Source organism: Syngnathus scovelli, chromosome 6 (genome assembly GCF_024217435.2).
Source record: "Syngnathus scovelli strain Florida chromosome 6, RoL_Ssco_1.2, whole genome shotgun sequence".
Classification (NCBI taxonomy): Eukaryota; Metazoa; Chordata; class Actinopteri; order Syngnathiformes; family Syngnathidae; genus Syngnathus; species Syngnathus scovelli.
Window position 1 is genome coordinate 11,594,118 of NC_090852.1, and position 17,187 is coordinate 11,611,304.

Sequence of the window (17,187 nt, forward strand, 5' to 3'; positions counted from 1 at the left end):
TGTTGAAACAATCAGATCCAACCAAAATACACAGGGTATTCATGAAAGCGGGCTAAGTTTCAAATTACTGGGCTTCTTCCCCTATAAGACAAGATAAATAGACAAACAGGCACACAGACAGTGGTCAAATGATTTAACATGCATTTGGTGAGTTAACTGCATCTGTAGTTGTGCATGTGGAACGCATCCGCTCGTGGGTGATTGTTGTCTCCTGAGCCTGTCCCTTGCAGTGATTACTAAATGATGATACCAGAGTCATACACATGGTGGAATCCTCTTCCAGGTTTGTGAAAGTGGGCGAGAGGATGAGGATTCTTGTAATTTTCTAAACTTTGAATCAGGTCTGGGCGGCTCGGTGACGCACTGGGTAGCACATCCGCCTCACAGTTAGGAGGGTGCGGGTTCGATTCCACCTCCGGCCCTCCGTGTGGAGTTTGCATGTTCTCCCCGGGCCCGCGTGGGTTTTCTCCGGGCACTCCGGTTTCCTCCCACATTCCAAAAACATGCTTGGTAGGCCGATTGAAGACTCCAAATTGTCCCTAGGTGTGAGTGTGAGTGCGATTGGTTGTCTGTCTCTGTGTGCCCTGCGATTGGCTGGCAACCAGTTCAGGGTGTCCCCCGCCTACTGCCCGATGACGGCTGGGATAGGCTCCAGCACGCCCGCGACCCCCGTGGGGACTAAGCGGTTCAGAAAATGGATGGATGGATGAATCGGGTCTGTTTGATCTGCAACACCGAAAGACGGTTCATTCTGTGCTTGTTCGAGAGAGACATGTTGACTGTCACCTCAGTGGTTCCAAAATATCTTCCTCTCACATGCGTTTGTGAAGGTGCTGCAGAAATGTGTGACCACAGCCAGATTCATTAGTGTAATAAAAAATAAAATGTAAGTTAGTTACGTTACTGGTAACTTGACTTTAAAAGTAATTAACATACCAGGTATGTTTGTTTTTATTTACCATAGACACAAGTTGTTGTTGTTTTTTTGTTTGTTCTTTTTTACCCGACGTAATTAACTTTTATAATAACTGTTGTTATAATATAATGTAATGGTAGAATGTTACATTTAATATGCATTGTTTACAAATTTAACAACAAAATTGCATTAGTTGCAGCTTTGCTTCACACCAGGGTCATGCGGTCAGAGGAGGCAATCATGAAAAGGTAAAAACAAATTCCATTGTTTTTATTATAGTCATTTTCCTTTTAATTTAAATAATTTTGTATCATTTTGAACCAAAATCGCTGAATTTTTATAGTTATTTTAAAACCGAATACACACGGTTGCCTGTGTTGACAGGCTATGCAGTTAGACTGAACTGCCCTCTGTCTTTATGTCGCTGTTTAAGTGTTCAAACACTGTGGCTATATTAATTAATTTCCGCAGTTAAGCTAGTGTACATAATATCTTGTGTTTTTTGTCGTCTGTCTGTAACGTCGTGCTTCTTTGGATGAACAAAACGGCTTTGAAAAGAGATCTTACGGAGGCTACAAAAAAAGGTTCTCCAGCCTTATGGCAGGGGGTGCTAGTGATCCCGGGATGCTTCATGCGCCTCCCTGTAGAATAAGAGAGGTCCAGTTCAAATTAATTGTGAACAACTGAGGAGCAGTCGTCCATTTGTTTCATTTTACATTCGTTTTTTTTTTTTTTTTTTTTCGTTTTTACATTTCGTTTTACAATGGAGGATTACTTATCCAAACGATTTTCAACTATGTATTTTCGGTCGAAGCAGGATGTCATCAGTAAAGGAAGACCAACTCCGGAGTTAAAAGGTTTGATTCGGACAACAGGACTTTGGAACGGAGTGGTACGCACGATCGAAAACAAATTTTTGATTCCATGTGCTTTATTGAGTGTTTTTATGTGTGAAGACTGCTGATATGAGATTTTAATTAAAATAGTTTTACTGCGGTCTCGGTCCCCACTCCTCAGTCTGATCTAAGTGGGAGGCCAGCCGCACCGAGGTGTGCTTCGGCATTTGTTTTGGACTCTGTTAGGATTATTGTTTGCTCATTTCCAGCTCGTGCAAACCCATCTCAAAAAAGCCAGACTGCTGTTTTGAGTCAAGGCAGAGGACTTGTTGGGACATGTCTTCCACTAAAGAGGAGTAGTAGGATCGAAAGTGTGGTGGGGGGAGTCTGGCTGAGTGTGTGTCAATGTGTCTCCTGATCCAACTTGCCTGCAGCGTGTTTGACATGTAGAGGCAAGATTCTTTGCTGGTAGCTTGAGAAGGCGGCGCACATCGCCTGTAATGATTACTCATGGGTCATAAGACCCATTCAAAAGACAAATCACACCTTTTCTATGGACTCCATTTATAGTTAGCACACACACTCAAACAATATTGAAATTATGGAATAATTGCTAACGTTTGCTTCACGGTTGAACCCTGGGTTTGTATTCTGACTCACAAACTCCTGTGTGGCGTTTGGGTGTTTTCCCACATGCTTCCTTCCACATGCATGTTAGATAATTGAGGACTGTCAATTGCACATAAGTGACCTTTGACCTGTCCGCCAGTTCAAGGTGTACCGGAGCTCCCTATTTGGTATTGTAAAATATGAATCAACTCGGGTAGGCTCCAGCTCCCCAGTAACCTTAACGAGGACAAATACTATATTGTTTATTGCTGTGCACGCTCTTTACCACTGGGGTAATTTTGAATATTTGTATTTTGTAGGAATTTTATATTACGATAAAAAGAGACATCAGTTAGAATGATCAGTATTATCTTTCAGTCATTCATTTTTGTCCTTGAAAGAAATACCACCCTTTCCGTTTCAAAGTTCAATGCTGACTCACCAAAGCTTCGTCTGTCTTGATCGGAAAAATGAATCATTGACATTCGCTTGTTTCCCTTTAGGGATGGGCACTGATTTGTTTGGGAATAGAGTGGTGCCACTTGTTGGCGGTTGTGGGAGGTTGGTGGTGCGGTTATTAGGAAAAATGATGTGCGGTGGTGGTGATGGTGGCTCTGAGCACACTGAAAATGAGGATCCACTTTGCCTAAAGCTGTGAGAGGATGTAATAATGATCAGTCAAAGGTCCAATGTTGATAAATCACTTCCGGCCAGGTATATGCAAACAACAACATTCTCTCTTAGCACTGCTGATTATTACTCCATGTGTACATACCTGCCATTATCGACATACTGTATTGTGAGTTACAGGAGGGAGCACTTGCTGAATCTTGTGTCAGATCTTTAAGAAGGAAAAAAAAAAAAACACTGGCCCGCGGCAGATTTACAGCCAACAAATTTCGTAATCCCTCCATAAATAGCTCCAATTAATCATAAAAAAAGAAAGGCATTCTCAGGAGTGGCAAAAATACTCACACTCCTTATTTAGAGTATGTAAGGTAACAAAATAGACTCTGAAATGTATTTGGATACAAGCATATTTTGTTTTTACGGTCAAATATACATATGAAATACCCAATTTGATAAGATCAAATTCTGACAAGAACAAAATAATTTGATACAGCTTTGCCGGAAGCTAAATTCTGATAGGATAGTGGGAAAGTACCATTTACCATTCTGCCAAAGTTGAAAAAAGGTCTGTTCAAGCACATCTAACCATGGAAAAGGGGCATTGCTTCCTTTTTTAATCACACCTCCCAAATGTTTATAGACAGCGTGGTGGCCTAGGTGACCTGTGACCTGTCGCGCATGTATGCAAACTTGCAGTCTTGAGTAGTCACATGTTAAGTAAAGATTGCCAAGCCATCTGCGTGACTTACTTGTTTGATCTTGTTGCCTCACCCTGTTTAGTTACGGGATATTAGACGCGGTTATCTGCTTCCAGTTTATGCCATGACTTGTTACGTCATCTCTGCATGGTGAAGTTGTGTGAGTGCGATGATGCCGTTCACCTTTTCTTCGTTCCTCTCTTAAATGGCGGCAAACAGCGACTGGTTAGCCAGTTGAGTAAAGAGTGAAAGTGTTTCTGCTACACACGTGTTACACTCGCTAACAGGATCACCTCACAGTGATGTGACATTAAGCTGCTTGTGATTGGGGCTTTAATTGAAAACTGCTATTGAAAGATCCAATTGTTAGTGAAAGATGGTTGGACAGAAACAGGCAGACAGAAGGATATTTTTAATGCAAGATAGTGCTGTTTGTCTTTTTTCATTTCTCATGGTAAAGTATTATTCACGTTAACGGGGCATATAAAAAGCGCATTAGGGCATTTTAGTGTGCAGAGCTGTGGCTACAGTGACAGTTTACATTGTAAATCTGCAAAAGTAGTCACATGAACTTAGCTCATTGTGAGTTTTTATGAGCTCCAGTACCATGACTGAAGGGTGCTATATGTTGTGAAGCTCACAAGGCTGCTTCTATTTGATGCTACATACAGCACATAATCCAGCTCCACGTCGAAAGATAATAAGTCGCATCACACACAAAGCACAGACAAGTGCCATTTTATAAGTCTTCGCCAAATTTTCTACAGTAGAGGCCTTTATCACAACGCTGATGTCCTTTACAACAAGAACTTGACCTCTTTGCGGCTCATTCCTATGTAGGCTGCCCACTCAGCTCTTCCATCTAGGCCCAGATTCCTGCGGACCTCCCTGCGCGGGTGCGAGAGGGAAAGGGTTGCCGAGGTTGAGCAGCGGGCTTTGAAGGAGGCTCCAGTGACTCATTACTCAACAATCCACTCACCCTCCATGTACCCGACCCCACCCTCCCCCTCGAAAACATCTCTCTCCTCACCTCGGCCAAAACCCCTGCCCCTGGGGCCCGGATAGCAGACTCTCGCCAGTCTTTGAATGAAGAAAGCAGATTGTGTTTCAGATTTCTGTGAAAGGGCTCCTCTGTCTTCATGTGTGTTGTATTGTGTAAAACGATGTCTGACCAGTGGACATTCTGGTTTTGCATGGGAAGCAGTACCATGATGGATCCAGCAGATGGCACATTTTCTAACTTCCGCCGTAGATTTGAGATTTTATGCAGAAAATGGATTCAATTAAATTATAGACCTATTTTAGAAGTCTTTTGCTGAATATTTGTGTGATTTCCTGACTTCTGGATTCCCAAACCCCTAGTTTTTCATTGAATAGCCTGGTGCTTTTTTTTTTTTTCGACACCAAATACCACATTAAAAATATTTTGCTCTCCAATATCACTATAATGACCAAAATTAAAATACATTATGAAAAAAAAAGCATATTTATTATTATTGTAAACCACTGTGATTCAGTTTGAATTTGAACACATCTCGAGTATAACATATAAAAAAAAACATGCAATCTGCAATATTCTTCAATATTGTAAATCAAACTTAGATCAAGCTGAGCTATAATAAACTAATGTACTATACTGGAATTTAATTCAGTGATTCTTACATGCCACACTTTGATGTTCACTAGCCTTGTGGAATATGTTATATGACTTTTTCCTCCTCAAGGCCTTGCAACATCTGTTAGAAAAGAGATTCTAAATCAAATCCATTCAAAATTCAAATGAACTCATCTGTCATGCAAACGGCTGGAATGTTGTTTCTTCACTATTCCCTGGGTGCTGTGAAAAGGTACACTTTGAAATCTGGTTCCCACAGACAGCTCACGGGGCTCTTCCCTCAAACGGCTGTGGACGTGTACTGCACCTTATGGAAATTAAAAGCATGTTTTAGCCATTGTCTGAGGAGAGCTGTATGTTTTTGACATCCTGCCATGTGTCTGCATATAGCTGTGCGAGTTAAAGATGACATCTCTGAGAGATGACATCATTGGGACTTCCTGTCTGGAAACACAAGGCACAAAATTGCATTCCCAAGTAACCAGTGATTCACATAATTTCAATTGCATGTGTGGGAAAATATTACTTTTTATGTAAACTCTTTGGCCTGTGCTCAGATTTTTGACATGGAATGTATGTGGATTTCCCCCAAACTGCCACACGATATACTATATATTCAATTATTTTCTCTTTTGACACGCCATTATGCTATATGTTCCACACAGTTTTTTCAGCAGGGAAAAATAAAAAAGATTTTCTGGCCTTTTCCGGACCGTTAAACACCGGACAGCTGAAAACGAAGCTTCAATACAAGTGATATGAAAAATATATGCAGCTTGGTCAACGTCATAATTATCATTTGCTTAATCGACTTTAAAAAAAGTCTGTCTTCCTTGAGCAGAGGAAAGTTGTAAAATGTTAAATACATCGCATAGTTTGCTATTGTGACTACTCCAATATTTAAACCACTCTGACAGTGTCCAACCCAAAACTAGCCATCACTGCCTGTGTAAAGAGAAAGGAATCTCATTAGATTTCATGGGGACAACCTAATAAAGTGTGTTGTGGGGGCACTTCTGTCTAATTTGATTAATGCTGCATGCAAAACAATTGTTGAATATTTGCCAAAAGGTTGCCACTTTGCTCAGTCATGAGGGCAGCGTTTGGACTGAGGGGACCATTGTTCTACTTGGGAAAGACCCTTAAGCCATGACAAACAGCACTTCCTCCTTTTGCAAGGCAGAGTCTCCCTATTTCCTTCCTCTCTATGTTTGAGGTGTATATAGAGTGTGAAGGGGCTTCAAATTAGGGTCAAGTAGTGCCAGGCTTGACTTCTAGTATCAGAAGCCATATGAGTTGTCCTAGCTATTCTTTTACCAGACGTGCTGCTCCTGGATGATTGTGAAAGTATGCAGACATAAAGTGAAGCCACCACCCAGTTTGCACATTGCTCGCAACACACCTTGGTTTGGAGCTCAATCCGGTGTGATTGGCAGTCAGCTCAAAGACGAGGTGAACCGTGACTGGAGCCAAGTAGCCAAACAATGTGATGGATCTAGTATGGCAGCAATGGCTTGTGTGAGAAAGCACATTTTGGAATTCTGACCTTTTACAGTTGAAATAAGGAAATGGCGGGCCACTTATTAGCTAGACAACTTAGCTAGACAAACACCGAACTACCACCAAACGATTGTTGGGGCATTATCCCAGAAGCTTTATGCCTGGTTATTTACAGTTACGTGCAGAAATATTTGGATAAAAAAAGATGCGGTTGGTGTGGGGTGATTCAGCTCATTCATCTGAATCACTTGTTGGCATTTTGTATGGCTGATGCTAATCCCCAAGTTCATTTCCTAGTGTGGAAAATAACCTTGAAATTCCCTGCTAGAAAATACTCATATAATCAACTAAAGTACAAGACAGTGATTGATGATGAATTTTTGTTTGCTCCAAAAAAAAAAAAATCATTTCCTACAAGAAAATGTTTAACAGATTCCTACTGAGGGCGTAGCAGTATCTTTGGACTTGATGATTTGGCACACCATTTAAATCGCAGATTCTTCCTCTTGCACTAAGGTGATTTCCCCCACATGACCTTAATTTATTCATTCATTTTGCTTTCTCTTTCCCTTTCTTTGTTTCACCATCACTTTCATGTCTGTTCCACAATCTGCTGCATTTGAACTACACTTTAATGACTATTTGTCACCTTGTCCTCATTCTCTATAGTTGTCTGTATCTCTTTAAGTTACTTACTTATCAATCATCTACGTATTTCAACCCAGTGGCTTTAGTTCAATATGTCTGAAAGAGAATACTTGATGAAGGGATTGTCCAAACAGACGTATTGCTGAAAAAAATCTAAATAGTAAGTTGGGAATAGTGTCTCATATTTGACATTCAGACAGGGAGATATCAGGTTTTTGTAATCTGTTCTTGGTCATTTGTTTCTACACCCACTCAGGCAGGTGCGAGCAAGACAAATGTCTCCCTGGAGCCTTTTTTTGACCGTGTGAACAGCTTCAAATCTTCTCAACACTCTCATCAGACAGTCACTGTGTAACTCCCTCTCCTCTTGTAAGCTGTATCGTGTGTGCTTTAAAACAGTGCAGATGGATGCTCATGTTTTGCTGTCAATTTTGCATCACTTTTACTTTTTCTAGCTAGACTGGTCCCCTGAGTCGGTCATGGTCATTCCACCATCTCAGCCCCATTCACTTTTTGTGATGCTAATTTAAGTTAATTTTGTGTATTTTATTTCCTGAGGATGCAAATAACAAATGATAAATGTAATGACCCAGACACTATTGGTCAATGCTCGTAAAGAAAAGCTAGCTCTACTGCGCATTTCTAATTGTGGCAGCTCAAATCTGCTATATTCAATAGAAAATGATTATTTTTTAAAAATATGTATGTCAACTAACATGTAAATAAATCATAGCATTATTATCTTTGTAAAGGCAATACATCACTTGGATTTGTTTTTTTATTGTTAATGTAATGGGATGAGTGAGAAACTAAACACCCGCAGATTACTGGACTTTTTACATTGTTGTTTTTATTTTTGATGTTGTCGCTTTGTACATACTGAAATATTCCATTTCAAATCCGGTTGGACTAAAGTCCTTCTCTGAAGTCTCTAACTGGTGTAAATCTTTGTGACGCCTTCATGTACTCATCTTCAGATGTCCACCTCCTTGCTGCCTTGCAGACATTCCTGACAACGTCTCCTGTCACAGCCTGAAGCTTTTCTCTGGACAGCTGAGGCCCAACAACATGATCCCCAGAAGCTTGCCTTTATAGCAACACTGCATGTGTGTGCGTGTGTGTGTGTGTGTGTGTATACTATACGTGTTACATTCACAAGATTCCCTTTGAAAAACAGACTCGCTCGCTATATTTAGGACTATATTGCCACACTTTAACATGTAAATGCTTGTTTTTGCAGAGGATGTTTATTTCCAATGTTTCCCTAGCGACAATGTTGTCGCAAGCACATTCAATGTCAGTGAAAATACTCACAAAAGCATGACAAGCAGTCATAAGTAGGGATATTTTGATTTCTATCTTGTGATTCCTAACCAGCTTTTGTTACGCAATGAATCCTTATATTGTTATCGCTAATATCTCTATTGGGTCTCGGTGCCCAAAGGTGTTTGTGTCACTAACTGCATTTCACTAACTAGGCCAGAGAAGAGGCGGAGATTTGAATGAACTTTCCCAGTGAGTCACTGAGCAAAAATGAATGTCCGTTAAAAATATAAACATTGTTGTCATGACAGCACACAAAGAATAGGCTCTTTTTGGACATTTTACATGGCCATCCAGTTCTATATTACTTAATTGTCTGGATGATCCATGAATGTGAATGCCAGTGAATTATTTCAAACAAAAAAAAGGGACTTTTGGTGCAAGATTCCATCGTGTCTCATTTCAAAGCTTCCTTTGATTAAACCGTTGAACCTCATATCACCTGAGCCGGTGTGTGTCTGACTGACGTATAGGGACAGGTATGTGGTCACGAGTGATGTGTGACGCTGTAAAATACCAAAGATGGGTGTTTCCAGTAAACCAAGCTGTTTAACATCTCTTCTTGTAGGAGATGACCTCATAATAAGCAACTCTTGAATGAAGGAGGGTTTGTTACGAGCAAACCTCTTAAGTGTTTGCATCATATCCTGGTGGTCTGCGATGTTTGGGTTTGAGAGCTTTTATATTTATACATATCGCTGCCGGCGTTTCATCCTGTTAGCGGCACCTTTTATGTCTTTACCGGAAGCAAGGGGGGCGAATGTCTGTTTGTTAGCTTCCTGTAAGCAGAAGTGACAGCCATATTAGCGCTTTATTCGCTATAAAGCCAGGAGGTCCAAATGCTAGTTTGTGATCATTTAAAGGAGGTATATGTTGTATTTCTTTCACAAATTAAAAACATTTTCAGGTGTCCCAATAACATGTTTGTGTTACTCGTTTAGCAAAATATCCCAGGCATCAAGAATTGAAGAGCAAACGCATTAGCAGACATCTTTTTATTTTGGGATGGGGGCAATAGAGTAAAATGAGTTTCTGATTTATTTATTTATGGTTGCGGTTTTAAGCTCATACGTATTCAAGGTATAATACATTGACATAAATGATAAGATAAAGATGTTATCTAACAAAAGTCCTTCATAGAGGTCCGGATATCTCTGATAAAAAGATTTCTTTTTCAAAAACACACAAGTCCAACTACTGTATAAAATGACACTATAATGGTTTTATATTTTGCTTTGTGGATAAAAACAAATAATAGATGAGCATGGTAGTCTCTTCAATTACTCCTTCACCTTAATTTACTGTAAAATGTAGATATTTTTTGATGTGAGATCAATCAGAATGACTCCAAAATACATTTTGAAACAGAATAATTATTAATAATGCATCCTGCATGTCCCAATGTGCTTATCTTTTCCATCAGTTTGAAACAATGCATTCACTGTGATGCCGCCAGTACGTCATGGGGATGTGCTCCACGAGAGGATGTTTGGATAGTTAGCACTAGGCGGAAGATACATTGTGCGCGTCCACGACTTGATGCGTGTAGGTGCAGGGTTCATTACACACATTACAATAGCCGCCTGATGTACAACTCCTGACCTGCTGCTGAGTCAGGAATGTTCCCCCCAGAGTTGCGCTAAGCGTTGTGTGCTCACAAAGAAGAATGAGTCGCTTTCCCACAGTAACAAAAACGTCAGCCCACATGATCTTATGGGCTCTTTGGCTCAGGCACCACTGCTTTATGGGCAAGAGATTAAAGCGGTGCCAATTTGTTAGACCATATTTTTAGAAGGGACGCCCATCCACCTTCATTGTAGCACAATCCCACTTCAAAGCTGGTTAAAGGACTGCGACCCCAACATGCACTTCCCTACAGCGTTAGCCTTCCTTCACCTCTGACCTCAGCACATGTGTCTGACAACACGCCTCTACTCCATTTTCTTTACTTGGCCTCGCTCTTTTCAAGAACATACTATTACAATCTAGTATAATATATCATTAGAAACAGGAATAACATTAGTATTCATGTATACAGTAGCAGTGCGGCCAACATTAGCAAGTAATTAATCATGAAGTGTACATGCTAACTGTGCCATTCTTTGAAAAATTGTCAGGCAGCCGATTCTTTTCTGCACTGTTCAAAGCATGACTGATTTCTCTTGTGTTGTTCTCCAGCTATTCTTGTCTACAGAATACATGATGTGTATTAGTATGGGTCATGGGGAAGGAAAAACATTCCGATTTGAATTTTTAGCTTCTTCTTGGGGACTTGAATACATATACTACATATGCGGTATCTTTTGCCCATTTGTATTTTCAAATTTGATGTGGTTCAAACTTCAGTGTACTGTAATTAGTATGCTGTGTTTTTGTGACAGCTGAAGTCACTAACACAATGTGCACTGTTTTCATAGATGGTGGAAATGCAGGCATATCCTGACTTGCAGGCGCAAGCCTCACTGCACCTGTTTGGGATTTGGCTGACCGTTCCGTGCCAAGCTGGATGATCCGGCGTAGTGAGGGTATGTCCTTTGACCTGTGCACGGCACATCTGGTAATTTGGTAGCAGAAAGTTGCCAAAACTATCAAGTCCGGTGTAGTAGGTAGACCACTGGTCGAATGCGATTTGGGTGAATTTGGTGGGGGCACAGCGTGACAGATTCTGAGCTCCTCCAACATGGTGAATGTCATTGTGTTTCGTGAATAATTATGACAGCAGCGGGCATCAAACCCCCCTGAATCATAATTTGGACTAACTTGTACTAGTCATGAAAACACAGCCCGTAGTCCACTCTAGTTTATTAAAAGAGCAATTGAGTGACATTTATTTCCATTAACATTGGTTTTACTTCATAAGTAAACTGAGGTGAAATTTCAAGTACATAATGAAGTACAATCCAATAAGGAAGTGTCTGAGGAAAGAATATGACCACATTCCTTGACAACTGTTGGAATAACACCCAACAACGCATAAGTAATCATGCGAGGCATATTGTGAAACATCATAAATGTGCCAGATAAACCACACCTAAGGTGTGTCCGGAAGAGCTAAACTGCTCTGCTTATCAACTATGACTTCAGCTTCAAAGGCTCCCATAGACAATAAAAAAGCCACATTCCACCTGACTCGGAAAGGGACTTTCCGGTCCGCCCTTCTCGTTTGACTGAGCATGACTGGCATTTTCTAAGAAATGTCGCCGCTGACAACTTTCCCAGATGAACTATATACGGTTACTGCCTCTCAGGACATAAGATATGGGCAGAGCCTCACACTGCAGGCTGGGAATATGGCACTGGTTGTATGTATATAGCACATATGTCTTGAAGCCCAAGTCTAAGTTGTTTAAACTCATCAGCACCAAAGAGAGTTTTAATAAATACAGCGTCCTCCTCATACATAGTATGCAAGATTTGCCATTCAGAGACTTTATTTACAATGTTAACAAAAGCCAAGTTCTAATTGCTTCCTGTGCTGTTTAGAGGTGCTAAAATTACTCACACATTGTACTGTTAAAAGTAAATATGTGTGGGGAAAAAGTACAACCGAAATACAAATTCAACTTTAAGTAAAAGAAGAAATGTACTGTCAATTATACCAAACACCCATTTTGATAACTTGGAACAACGACAAAAAATAAACCAGGTCATCATTTAGGTTTAAAAAGTATAAAATATGTATATTCTGACAAAGTTTGGAGTAGAAAATACGGTATCTTCTTGTAAATTTAGAAGAGTAAAAAATTTAAAAAAATAAAAACCCATCTTAAAACTAAATGAATGTAAATTCCGCAAAAATATACTACAGATATTAATTCCTCACAGTGAGAAATTAAGCAAAAAATTGAAAAACACCGCAGTGTTAAAAAGACAGAAGGAAAATGAATCTGCTTCGCACCTCCATCCAGATATACGCTAAAGTTCAAGCAATTCTAACCAACTCTTCAGGGGAAGTAATGAAATGCTTCAGATTATGTTAAAAAGATGCACATATATTTATTGAAATAAATATAGAAACACATACCACGCTTTGAAACAAGCAAATAATTTAAACAAGTGCAGTTTACCAGTAAACACTATATCCTGGAAACAAATAAATTAACAGACATTCTTTTATAGGCATCTTCTTTTTTCTGTTGCTCCAATTGAGAGCAAACTTCACTGCTCAGTCCATGTGAGTGAAGTTAGGAAAATCTCTGCCGGACATGAGAGTCATTGGGACAGCTCAGTCCAAAATCCTTCATCGCTAGACTGGATGACGTCATCTTTCCCTTTTGATTGGTCCTTGAATGATTATTTCTTGTGTGGGCCACGCACACATCCTGAAGGGGAACAAGAAGATGAGATTTGAGAAACATTATAGGAGAATTAGGTCATAGGATTAAAGCGAGCCTTCAGAGGAGATGGAATTACTTTGTGTAGTTTTGTTTTATAGTATTTGATTTCGTTGGTATTGCAGTTCTATTGTGCTTAAAATGTATTCGCTTGTATTTGAATTGGTTTAATTCCGCAATAGTTTTACTATATTGCAAATTGACAGTTTACAATACAAAGCTCCTTGTAATTCAGTTTAGAGCAAAATTTCGAGGATTTGAACTGACCATATTAGGCGAAGAGAGTGAGGCTTGCGGTGGGGGGTTCTCAGGGAGCCCTCGCCATGTGCCTCTCATGCTGGTCCGGGGACGCGCTCTCGTTGTCCTGGCGCGTCTTGAAGTCTTGGATGGCTTTGCGGTTTTGGTAGTCGATGAGAGCCATGGTGATTACAGCATTCCAGCAGTTGTCCTCGCCCGGGCAGCGGAAGTCGATCTCCTTGTCGTCCGTGGTGACGATGGTGAAGTAGACGAATTTGCCGGTGCGCTCCACGCAGTCCACCTTCTTGATGCACTGCAACTTGAGCTCTTTGCCCCTGGAGCGCTTTTGCGTGTCGGCGTACATGTTGAGGCTGTCGGGGGTCAGAACGCAGGTCTTCCTCTTCCAGAACTGGAGTAAGTTGTCGCTCCTTTTCTCCAGCTCGCCCTCTTTGAGCACCTGGGAGATCTCGGCCGCGGACATTTTCATTTTTGGGGAAAATGTTCTTCCGAAAGTTGCCTGGGTCAACTTGGGTTAACGCAGCTCGAGGAAGGAGCCTTTCGTCGTGTGGGCGTAATCCACGGTAGCTATTTGTGAATGAAGCGCAACGTGGAGGGCACCTTTATAGCCCGGCCTGGGCCCCGGCCCCGGCCCCGCCCACCTGACGTCAGTTGGTTTGGGAATGCATCAGCAGCTGTCGGTGGGTTGACTCAAGGCTGTATGTGTGTGGGCGAAAGGCTGGAGGCTCAGAGGCCAGAGGAAGTGGACCAAAACGGTGGACCAAACCACGGCACACCCACCATGTTAATTAGTTACTAACCCTCATCCTACTCTAGGGATCAGTCCAAAAGGTGCCCTTCTCAGCTAGTTTGGGTTGTCAAACCCCACCTTTAACTAGAATTCTTTTCGATCTGGAGGAGTTTTCAATCCTACAATTTCTTTGCTGGCTTGTAGATAATCCCTCAGGTTCAAGAAAGAACCATTACATTTACAGTATGGCGGAAAAAAACATTTTTTTGTCAACTGAACCCATACGAATCACGATGTGCCTGTACATCATGTGATTTTTTATGCACTGCCAAGTAATGCTAAATAAGCTATAAGGACATGTCTTATCATTATAAACAATGATGGAAGATAATGACATTTGCATAGCAAAAATGTGCAATGTACTACAGTCCTTTTGATTCAAATTAAAACATTTTAGGTGAGATGGCACATTTTAGTTTTAAGTTGACAGAGATCCCACATTTGTGGCCCAACAGTTTTTGGTCGCATGATCATTAGCTAACCACATGTTGCGCTTACACGTTAGTTAAATCATGACAAATTGCTTGTTAAGCAAATGCAAATTTAACCCTAGAAAACATTATTTCCATTTTCAATTGTTTTCTATGAGGAAGCTTCTCAGCCAAAGTCAGCAACCTCTAACTATATAAATGACAACAGGACACTATTATTGTACCCTCTGCCATCTAATGAAAAATCATTGAATTGTTCTATCTCACATTGTATGCCAATGTGATAGATATGCTTTCAATAAATAACTAATAATTTTCAGACAAATTAAGTGAAGCTGTTTCATTTCCTTCAGCCCCCCTGATGACCTAGTTCCTTAAATCTCCACTATATAGGTCTTATTATTGGTCACTGTTTTCCAGCACCATAATAAAGATGCAAATTTAGCTCCAAAAGCAGTTTTACCCAGAATATTTAATAATGATGAGGTTAAGTGGCCCCTGATAAAGTTTTCAGGTAAATGTTGTGATTCTGTTTTAGTGTGGGTGGCTGTCAAGCCATTAAAAGACACACCCAAACGAGTCTGAGGCACTAAAGCACACAGTAATGGAGGAAAAAGGGAGTCAAAAAGTCTCAACACAAAAAGCTTGGTGTTGCTTCACTGTTTCACAAGACACAAAGACAGTGGCAAGGACAATATATTTACAATATACTTTCCTTTGTAAAAAAAAAAAAAAAATGTTCCACTCACAAAGTAACAATTATGAGTCGAAATGATGCCATTTTCCTCTTGCTGTGTTATTATCCTCATATGCACCTCATTCTAGAACTGACTTCATCACATGACTCATGTTTGCTGTGCATCGCCCGTCTCCTGGAGTTTGTTCAAGGAGCTGACAGTCATCAAGTCTCCACTGCAAACAAGCCTGACCCCTCGAGGAACCTCGTGGAGCTCCAGCTCTGTCTGTCTGTCTAACCCGTTAATCCTTTTTCATTCAGAAAATGGGACCACTCATCTGTTGATCCTTCCTCCTCACTTTGATTTAGGGATCTTTGGTGTTGCCTGGAGGTGTGCGCGCCTGGTGTGACTGTTTTGAGGAAACTTTGTGGTGAAGGCATGCCCGGGCTCTGTGACTCAGCGTGGGCGGCAGCAAGCTGCAGTGGAACACTTTGCTTGCCAAGGGAAGACCCAGTGACTCAGTTGGACTCCATGCATGAGTGTTTGTCAAAGGAGACATGGAGTATACTACAAAGTGAGATGAGAGAGTTTTAAATGACAAAACATAAATACTATAATGGATAGCCTTGCAGGCATGGAGCAATTAGTATGCTGAACTCCGTCAAACCACATGATAGTTACCAGGACATAGGAATCTCCTGATCTAAGTTGTTAGCAGCAATTTTATTTAGATCTTTAAAATGATTTGTGTTGTCTGTCAGTTTTTGAGAACGATTTGGAATATTTTTAGAGCATCATCATTTTGGACTCTAAAAAACTTAAGTAGCAATTGTACCAAAATGACATCATTGGCTGGAAATAATAACGGAGAGCACAACCCTATCGTGTGGCCGCTAAATTGCAGCGATCATAAAAACTGAACGTGTCACCGCTTGTGGGAGTGTGTAAAAAGGATCCAGGAGTTTTGTTTTGTCGAGACCGTTGTGGCAGCCTGAAGTTAACATCAGCACTTTCTGGCCCCCGCTCTTTGTACATAGACTAAACTGCGGCGCCTGGGACACATAACGGAAACATGATAACGTGCCATGTGCAAATACAGAGGAAGATAGTAATTATGAACACACCCCCCAGAAACTCTTTTGTGTTTCTTTTTCTTTTCAGCATGAGGGAGTTTTTTCAGCCGGGGGCAGCGGGTGATGATACATCAGGTGAGAGGTGTTTGCTTGTCTTGTTGGGGCATGAAGTGCCTGTTTTGTTTATTGTGAATCACAGCACTGAAAACACACATTATATTAGCTTTAAATAGTTTGCGTTGAAAATAACTGTGGTTATAATTATCCATATGTGTCAGAACCTGTGTGATAGTAACTGTAATAAATACTGTATAAATATTCCTTGTCTAATTCTGAACAGTCTGGTGACCAGTTCAGGGTGTAATTCATCTTTGACCAGGGCCCAGCTGGGATGGGCTCCACTCCAGCTCCTTGCGACCTCCTCAACAGGATAAGAATGGATGGATGGATTAAGAAGATGAGAATGGATGGCTTAAGAAGTCGTATAATTATTTTATTTTTGGCCCTAAGCCCCACCCTTAGAGTACACTTGTGGGGTGTTACTTATTTCAGTCTTTGTGGTAGAGGCAAGTCCAGTCAATGAATGCACAACAACAGATGTAACGGTTTCATGTCTAACGGTGTTAGTGATTGTGTGTGTCAACATTTGTACACAGGGTACACATTTTGGGAATACATTTAATACAATTAACGATTCGGTCTTTTTTCAGTTCATATGACTTCAACCAGTAGGTGTCAGTAATGCACATTGAAGCTGGTGCCACCTCGCCGTAAAACGAAACAAAGAAGAAAGTGACGTAACTTCCTGTTCACGAACGAGTCGTGAATCGCATTTCTTGTTCGCCAACCAAA

The 17,187-nt window shown here is 40.8% G+C and overlaps 1 protein-coding gene and 1 long non-coding RNA gene across 4 annotated transcripts; one reads left to right on the plus strand and one right to left on the minus strand.

Moving 5' to 3' along the window:
- Window positions 1–712: 712 nt before the first annotated feature.
- LOC125970354 (uncharacterized) lies at window positions 713–16,942 on the plus strand. Of its 3 annotated transcripts, none has more exons than XR_007482072.2 (5): window positions 713–1,808; window positions 11,193–11,300; window positions 15,124–15,836; window positions 16,424–16,470; window positions 16,676–16,942. It is a non-coding gene; the product is annotated as an uncharacterized lncRNA (long non-coding RNA). The 3 variants fall into 3 exon arrangements; XR_007482073.2 differs by having other exon boundaries at window positions 15,124–15,549; window positions 15,631–16,470; XR_007482071.2 differs by having other exon boundaries at window positions 15,124–16,470.
- On the minus strand, window positions 12,177–13,954 carry phlda2 (pleckstrin homology-like domain, family A, member 2). The gene is made up of 2 exons (XM_049722538.2): window positions 13,377–13,954; window positions 12,177–13,097 (listed from the first exon to the last, which is right to left on the minus strand). The coding sequence occupies exon 1, from the start codon at window positions 13,831–13,833 to the stop codon at window positions 13,417–13,419; it is 417 nt and encodes a 138-aa protein (XP_049578495.1). The 5' UTR covers window positions 13,834–13,954; the 3' UTR covers window positions 12,177–13,097; window positions 13,377–13,416.
- Window positions 16,943–17,187: the final 245 nt, after the last annotated feature.

Coding starts and splice junctions, on each gene's coding strand:
- phlda2 (XM_049722538.2), bottom strand. CDS start 13,833: ATGAAAATGTCCGCGGCCGAGATCTCCCAGGTGCTCAAAGAGGGCGAG.